Source organism: Pholis gunnellus (assembly GCF_910591455.1).
Source record: "Pholis gunnellus genome assembly, chromosome: 18".
Classification (NCBI taxonomy): domain Eukaryota; kingdom Metazoa; phylum Chordata; class Actinopteri; order Perciformes; family Pholidae; genus Pholis; species Pholis gunnellus.
This window is the reverse complement of record NC_136545.1, coordinates 3132425-3141681: the sequence shown is the minus strand read 5'-3', so window position 1 is coordinate 3141681 and position 9257 is coordinate 3132425. Positions and strand designations below refer to the sequence as shown.

At 42.3% G+C, this 9257-nt stretch overlaps 1 protein-coding gene across 1 annotated transcript; it reads left to right on the top strand.

Annotated features, from left to right (window-relative positions):
* Positions 1–1542: 1542 nt before the first annotated feature.
* LOC306710258 (uncharacterized protein) lies at positions 1543–8140 on the top strand (the record flags this gene model as incomplete). The annotated part of the gene is made up of 18 exons (XM_079178680.1): positions 1543–1604; positions 1822–1894; positions 2025–2067; positions 2609–2687; positions 2788–2876; positions 3018–3164; positions 3293–3344; positions 3499–3599; positions 3980–4065; positions 4531–4612; positions 4712–4797; positions 4888–4975; positions 5430–5478; positions 5625–5715; positions 6361–6461; positions 7137–7221; positions 7389–7493; positions 7836–8140. The coding sequence occupies 18 exons, from the start codon at positions 1543–1545 to the stop codon at positions 7938–7940; spliced, it is 1524 nt and encodes a 507-aa protein (XP_079034806.1). The 3' UTR covers positions 7941–8140.
* Positions 8141–9257: the final 1117 nt, after the last annotated feature.

Sequence of the window (9257 nt, the reverse complement as noted above, 5' to 3'; positions counted from 1 at the left end):
GAGCGTGCGTGTGTGTATGAATAAAACATCATAAAAAAAAGAGTGGTGACGTTGGGGAACGTGACCAGTCGACTTACATCATCAATAGGCAGAGAATCAGACGCTGAACGAGACGTTTTAGAGATCAGCGTTTGATTCTAGAAACATTTCAGTTTCCAGTTTCAGTTCATTGACAATAAGAATTTTATTATAATGATGTCACCTTTTTTGTAAACCTCTGCTTAATCTTTGTGAGGTCACAGAAGAGGCAAGCATGCAGTGGAAATGAAAACAAGGTCATATATGTTTTTAAAGGTCTGGGTGGGAAATAAAGCCCCTGCTATTTACATTTACAGTGCCTCACGCTACCTCACGTACCCAGTGAGAACAATAGAATAATAATGATAATATTAATAATATTAGATTTAAAGTACTGTGAATAGTGAGACAGTGATACGAGTAATAAAAGCCTCAGAGGCAGTAATGAGCTGTGATCACATTTGAATAAACAAATCAGATGTGAGACAGTGTCAACAGAGATGAGAGCATCACGGTGTCTGCGTCCACAGTCCACATGAGATGGATAGGCTAAGTAGGGGAGAAGGGTGTTGCTTGTCACATTCATTAGATCTGCTAAAAATGATTCCATCCATCCATCCATTATCTTTAACTGCTTATCCTGTTGGGTGGGAGGGCTGAAGCTGATCCCAGCTGACATTGGTGCAAAGCCAGGGTACATCCTGGACATGTCACCAGACTACCATACCACAGAAAACCATTCATGCTAACATTCACACCTACGGGCAATTCAGAGTCATCATTAACCTAGGCTGCATGTCTTTAGACTGAGGAAGGAAGCCGGAGAACCCCAGAGAGAACCCCATACTACTAAGGGGAAGGCCCGTCTAGCCCGGGAATCGAACCCCGGCCCCAATGCTGTCCAACCGTAACAGCCACTAGACCGCCATGCAGCCCCTTAATGGATTCAAAACTTTTAATCTATTCATCTGTATAACTTCTGCTTTACAACACAGCAGCTTTAAAATCTTTATATCGTTGTTAGTTTCTGCTACTCTGTAGTACCATGGTACCACGTGTACCATTATATCATGGTACACGTGGAAAGAAAGATTCCTTTATTATCTATATTCCCCCACAAGGGGAATCCAAGAGGATCCAACCGGCGACCTTCCGGTTAGCGGACAACCCTCTCTACCCAGTGAGCCACGTGAAGCTGATAATACATTTGTACTTTTACTGTGAATACATTCTTTTTCTTCTGTCAAAGCAACAACGACAGCAACCAAGATTGATTTTTCTCTTTTCTCAGTGTTCTCACTCCGTCCTATTAAATGCTGACCTGCTCCGGTGGGCAGTGTGTTTCGGACGCGTTGCTGGGCAACAGGGCACCTACAGAGGAGGGTGTATGTTGTTTCCTGTAAACTGACACTCGGAGACAGAGATAGCTGTCGGACCGTGGTCTGACACTCATCTGTGGCTCAGTGTGGCTTCAAAGAAACAAAGACAGCAACAACTAGAAAACCAAGAAGTCAAACCAACAAGATGGCTTTAGCCAGCGGTCACTGGCTGGAGAAAGAGGTGAGGGGAGAAGCCCCAAGTCCCAGGTGGGTCTCATTATTTTTTACAGTGTCTGGCAGTCTAATAATAGACTGATGATTCATCCACTCTGCAGGATGGTTTTGAGCCATGTGATGACATGAACTCATTCAAGGCTTAAAGTGAAGTGGTGTCGAGATGAAACTGAAAGAAATGTTTTTTGGGTGGTTAGCTCGTTGTTAGATTGACAGACACCTTTGTGTTGTCCAATGTGTCGCGTCACAGACATGGCCACGCTTTAGCTGTTGCAGGAAACGTCGCCTTTCTGTTCGGAGGAGCCTCCAGCATCAACCAAGAGGTGACTGTTTCATTTCATTTTTTTAATTGAAGGAGATTTCACAAACAGCAGCCTGTTTTACATTTAAGAACAAAACATGGTGGAAACATGGCGTGTGGATGGTCTGCTAAATGTCTTCTCATTTATTTAGGAGGACATCACTGTTTACTTCAGCGACTTCTACATGCTAACAGGTACAAATACAAATGTAGGTAGACAGAATGGAACACGGAACACAGAACACGCACAAAAAACACAACACAACACAGAACAGAACACGGAAAAGAACATGGAACACGGAACAGGGAATGGAACACACACAGAACACAAACAGAACACGGAACACGGAACGGAACACAGAACAGAACACGAACACAGAGAACACGGAACAGGGAATGGAACACACACAGAAAACAAACAGAACACGGAACGGAACACAGAGAACACACAGAACACGAAACAGAACACGGAACAGAAGAGAGTAGCTATGCAATGACATAATACGCTACTGTATTTATGAAAAATAATGAAATGATAAAATAGCTATAACTTTGTGATTCTGACTCGGCAGCAGAGGCCTTGGTGGCCCTGACGCTCCAACACTGGTGTAACGTACTTGGCAATAAACGGTTCTGATTCTGATTCTTGCCAGGAACCCTGTTGTTGTTATGAAGCTGAGCTGCTGTGACTGAAAAGAAAATAATTAATGACCAGAGAATGTGTTGTTGTTTGTAGTTTCTCCTGATGATGTGTCGTGGGAGGAGATTCCTCAGAGCGGAGAAGTTCCCTCAGCCAGAGGAGGACACACTCTTTGGTAAACTCCAGCACTGACTAGCTCGTAGCACTGAGCAGCAGTACTGTGCAGTACAGCAGAGACCATCTATTGTCACAGCTTCATCTTGTTTCCTCCTCAGTGTTGTGAAAGGAAAGCTGTACCTGTTTGGAGGAGCGTCCAGCCCCGACGCCACTGAGTGTCTCCCGGGAGTGTACAGCTTTGATATAGGTGAGGACGTCACAGCATGTGGAGACAAAGAGGAAACAAGTCCAGCTCGGTCTGTGCTCACGCTTTATGTTTGTTGTTGCTTCAGTGTTACATGCAAATAAAGCCTAACAGCAATGTGACGGTATTTCCATTTTGTAACAGTGTCTCTGACTTGGGATTGCTTATCAGTCGGGGGCGTGGCCCTCAGAACCCTCAGACACAGCGCTGTTGCCGTGGGAGACAACATCTACGTGTACGGAGGCATTCTGGGAGGGAATCCAACCGACGACCTCATGGTCTTCAACACAGGTCCATACATCATCATCCTCATTTAAAGCACCGTACTTGTGGTTGTTAATGTTTTTTACCTGTGGATGTATGAAGAGAACTGGACACAGCGTTGGTGTGTGAGTTGTTTTCTCTCTGCTCTGTTTCAGCGTCTCTCACCTGGACGCCAGTAAGAACTAGCGGATCGCTGCCTCCGGCCCTGTAAGACGCTTATTAATAGTTTCACTGAGGGAGGATTCATGACAGGAATGTTTTATTGGATTATATGAAAATGCTCAGGGGTTGTTGCGTCTCATCAACGCTGACACACACTGGCGATAACTTTAGCATTTGTGTGTTTATTGTATGTCTGTAGGTGGGGTCAGAGTTTTGCTCTGGTGGGAGATCAGGTGTTCATGTCCGGAGGTTATGAAGCAGGTGGAGACTTCTGTAAAGACTTCCATGTTCTCAACACAGGTAATAAACACTGATCCAGAAACATATAGAAACACAAATCGGAGGGTTTGTCAGGTGTTTTGTACGCGTTCAGGTCGCACTTCATATTATAACTAAAGTATATTCTAAACGTCTCAAGATTATACTTCGAAGTACAAGCGCGTTTGACTTGAAATCAACATTGATAATAAAATCTACAGTATATTTTGAAAGTAGAATTTAAATGGAATATAATATATATTGTAATGAATGATGTGATTTTACGTCAATCTAGTCAGTCCTGGACTTCCATACAGAGTGTATTTCTTTACAAGTTTTACACACCCTGACATTAAACAGTCTGACTTGTGGTCTCCACAGATCATAGACTCACTTTTGAGTTTCAACCGTTTGTTTTTTAGAGAACTTACAGTGGCAGAAGTGGGAGGTGAAGGGAGAATCACCTGCAGCCTGCAGCGGACAAACACTGACTGCACACCATGATAAAGTACACACACACACACACACACACAGGTGTATTGTAGTTCCAATACATTTTACTGGTAATACATGAATGTAGCAGTGCTTTCAGACAGCAAGGTGAGGGATGGCAGCTGCGACTGCATTCACAGTTCATGTCGGTTCAACGTTTTTAAGCTTGTCGCCATGGTTGTCTGTGTTACCATGACAAACCACAGAAACTACAGCAAGGGAAGCAAGGGAAAGGGTACAGGAGCTGAGTGAACTGGTGTCTGAGCTTCCTGAATGGTTCACCTCTTCAGAGCAGTCAGATCAAGAAGTCAGAGAGGAAGACATCTCGTTACATCAATAGAAGTAGCTGTTGTAAAAATAATATTTTCCCATTTCATATATTTTATAATATATTTTTCCCATTGATGGATTCTGTCTTAATTGTTGGTGGTTGTTTTGATTGTAATGAATGTAATTCTTCACTATGTTTGATCCCATGGAGGACATCTACCTGTTTGGCGGCAAAAGCACAAATGTGGAGGGCACGGTAACGCCTTCCAATGAAATCCATAAACTCAGTATCTGTGAGTGAGACGCCGACGAATGACAACAGGAGTTAATCTAAAGAAAGTCAAAGGATTGAGTTTTGTTCTTTTCATATATTTCACGTCGTTTCCCTCCAGCTAAGATGAAGTGGAAGATTCCTCTGTACGTTGGGATTCCTCCGGCCCGACGCCACGGACACAGCGCCTTCATCCTCCACAGCCACGTCAGTGTGCTGCTAATTATTTTAAAAGTTGCATCATTTGTTTCATTGTCACGTCTTATAATATACATTTTAGTTTCTTCTGGTTGACAGCTGTACGTGTTTGGAGGGAAGAATGAGGAGCAGGAGTTTAATGACCTGAAAGTGATGAAACTCATCAACCCATCAGAGAGACAACCAGGTACATTACTCATATAAAGTTTCATAACTTGTACTTTAAACAAGCCAGAATTCAACTTTTGACGTAACTCGAACTTAGGTATATTGGCAACACAGCACAGGAGGATTGCAGTTCAAGTATGTGGCCACAAGAGGCCAACATTTCCACAATTTGTCTATCCCCGCTGATCATTTTCCTTCTTTATCCATGTCCAACACAGGTTTTCATCGATATATTGTACATACAGACACAAATAATAGGTGCTGGATAGAGGAACAGTCATGGGATCATTAAAATGAAAGGGTTCATCCTCTGAGGGGCAGGAACAGACCATGAAAGGCCATTTTAATCTGGACAATAGATTTAGAAGAATAGTACGAATGGGAGAATGTCACACACTTTTGGCCCGAAACAACATTTTGAAGTAGTTGCATGGGCCTCGCATTGTGAAAATGTGAAAACTCATTCTCCACAGTGATGAAGGAGATTCTGTCAGAGTTCGGTCTGCAGGGAGTCAGCCACAGGTCAGCAGCTGCTGTACACACCGGTGTTTGAGTTTCATCCTTGGTGTAGTGTGTGTCTGCAGTTTCAGAGCTCGTGTCGCGCTCTGTCTGAGTCTCACCTCTCAGTTTTAACACCTTGGTTTCATTCTGGTTTGGACTGTTAACAGCTTCACCCCCACAAAGGTTCCCAACGTTCGCTACGAGCTGAGCGAGTCTGCTCCGTTCAACCAGTCCAGGAACACAGCGGCTAATGCACAGGTGAAGACATCAATGAATTCATTGATGTTATAGCATTTAGACAAATTATTAACAATAAAGATTTTCTGTTTTGCAACAGCATCCTGTGTGCATGTTGTCATATCAGCGGCATTGTAAAGGTGGAGAAGTGACTGCGTGGATAAAATGTATGGTTCAAAAACGTAATTTAGCCAGGATCCCAAAAAGGCTGTGACGAGGAGGAGTAGACGTTATAGTACGAGGAGTATCAGTAGTAATGGTAAAGGTGCTTTCACACAGCAAGTTGCTACGGCTGCATTTGTGGCCTGACAACACAATTGTTCTGCTATTCTAGTCTAATCACATCACCACAAAGAGAGGATTATAGTAGTTTAAAGTAGAGAACTGTTAGCAACATGCTATTTATACGTCAGTAGTGGTACTTAGATAGTAGATGCAGCAGCAGTAGATGTAGTAGATGTAGCAATAGCAGCAGTAGTACCAGCAGTGGTAGTAGCAGTACTTGTGGCAGCAATAGCAGTTAGCAGTAGTTGTAGCAGCAGTGTGGCAGTAGTAACATTACTGGTTGTAGCAGTAGAACTTGTAGTAGCAGTCGTAGTTGTGTCAATAGTAGTAGTTCATATACTGTCTGCTCACACTAATAATATCACAGGTTTCCTTCTGCAGGCGTTTGTCCACAGAGACTTCAGTGCCGTTCGAGATGAGGCCATGAAAATGATCCAGACAGCCTTCACTCTGCTGGACCAGGAGTTCCAGAAACTGGATCGGTACATGTACAGGACTGTCTCAGAAAATTAGAATATTGTGATAATCCCCATACGTGTGATTTAGTTTACTGAACCAAGCTGAGTGTTTTTCAAGGCTCAGGAAACCCTTGCAGGTGTTTCGAGTTAATTAGACGATTCAAGTGATTAGTTGAATACCCTACTAGTATACTTTTTCATGATATTCTAATATTTAGAGATAGGATATTTGAGTTTTCTTAAGCTGTAAGCCATAATCAGCAATATTAAAAGAATAAAAGGCTTGCAATATTTCAGTTGATTTGTAATGAATCCAGAATGCATGACATTTGTTTTTTTAATTGCATTACACAAAATAAAGAACTTTATCACAATATTCTAATTTTCTGAGACAGTCCTGTACATCTCTGTGTTTAGCTTTGTTTAGTTCGTTTTGATTTATTTTTTTATTAAAAAATATACTATATATATATATATTAATATATATTAATATATTTTACATATTTACATATTTAATATATTTTACATATTTACATCAGACCATAAATGTCAATACAAGTAAAAAGGAATGTTCACACACAAAGGTATACCGTCAGTAGAAACTGATACAGTTGCGGTCGCTTTGAAGACATCATCTGGTTGACTGATTCATTGATTTACTTGAATGGATTTCTTCACGGCTGAGTTTCTTTTTCCCAGAGAGAGGTCAGAGTTGTCTCAAGCTGCTGCTGCTCTGCAAAGAGAGAAAGAAGCTCATGAAGGTGGCAGACAACAACAGCAACAGGTATCATTTCCATGATATGCATGTCAGCATGCTAAATTAGGAACACAGAACATCTGAACATAAGTTTTGTGTGTGTGTGTGTGTGTGTGTGTGTGTGTGTGTGTGTGTGTGTGTGTGTGTGTGTGTGTGTGTGTGTGTGTGTGTGTGTGTGTGTGTGTGTGTGTCAGGAGCTACAGGAGATGCTGGACAGACATCGCTCTCAGAATGAGGCGTGGCTCCGAGCGAGAGCCGAGGAGAACGACCGAGAGAGGAGGGAGCTCTGCAGACTCAGAGTCAGTAAGCACACACCACCTCACACCAGCCTCTTCTCCATGTCCTGTTGTATAGACTTTCTGTCTGGTTGCTGTTCTGTACATAAAAGTCCTCAGGAGGGTTTCTTTACTGGGGGGGTTAACCTACAAACCACATCCCCCATCCAGCCCCCTTTTATTTGTTGGTCATGTGGATCTTCTTTAAGTTCTTCTACTTCTTTAAAATGATCAAGACACAAACTTTTTTGGGGGAAAACAACACAGTGCAAGACCTCTAAGAAACTATTTTGGGGATTATAATGTTTGGGAGTATTGCGTTGAAATGAACTCCCTCCTCTGTCTGTCTGTCTGATGGGTCCTCAGGAGGAGGTGCTGCAGGAGCAGGAGAGGCTGAAGGAGGAGCAGAACAGCATCCAGAAACGCAGCGAGCACCTTCTGTCCATCATGCAGCAGTTCAAAGGAATGTGACACAGACAGACAGACAGACAGACAGACGGACGGACAGACAGACAGATGGAGAGATAGACAGATAGATAGATAGATAGATAGATGGTCTTGTCCCTTTGGCTTTAAGTTCTATGACCCTGTTGTTTTGACGAGGATTACTTGAAAGGGGGAAAAAAAACTTGATTAAACACTGCTTCAATAAAAAAGAAAGAATGTTAAAAAGGTTGTATCCTGTATTGTTGAGTGTGCAACAGCTGGTCATAACACTGTCATAGAAAACAACATTTGACTAATTGATTCAGATGTCAGACTGTCATAATAAACACTGAATTACGAAGCTCAGATGGTGTAAATGAGTCATTTAGCATCACAGCTCTGACAGGACGATTTAAATAACAACATGTTGCCTTAACTGTCAGACAGATTGGATCATAACTTATTTTTATTAGCCTAACTGATCAACTGAACACAAACACAAACACAAACACAGAACACGGAACATAGAACACGGAACACAGAACACGGAACACAGAACAAAACATGGAACAGAACATGAAAGACACACAGAACACGCAACACACACAGAACATATAACAAACAGACCAAAGAAGACAGAAAAGAACACAGAAATGAACACAGAACAGAACACGGAAAATAACACGGAACAGAACACGGAACATGGAACAGAACACTGAACAGGGAACGGAACACATTCAGAACATAAACAAAACACAGAACATGGAATAGAACACAGAACAGAACACAGAACATACACAGAACATGGAACACGTAACAGAACACAGAACAGAACACGGAACAGTGAACGGAACATACACAGCACATAAACAGAAGACAGAACACGGAATGGAACATGCAACGGAACACAGAACTTAGAACACAGATTACAGAACACAGAACATACACAGAACACAGAAATAGAACAAAACGTGGAACAGAACATGGTACAGAACACGGAACAGAACAAGGAACAGGGAACGGAACACACACAGAACACGGAACGGAACACAGAACAGAACACGAACACAACACGGAACACAGAACACAAAACACACACAGAACATATAACAAACAGAACACAGAACACAGAAAAGAACACGGAACACAGAACAGAACACAGAACACAGAACATACACAGAACACGGAACACGTAACAGTGAACGGAACATACACAGAACATAAACAGAAGATAGAACACGGAATGGAACATGGAACGGAACACAGAAAACAGATTACAGAACACAGAACATACACAGAACACAGAACAAAACGTAGAACAGAACATGGTACAGAACACGGAACAGAACAGGGAACAGGGAA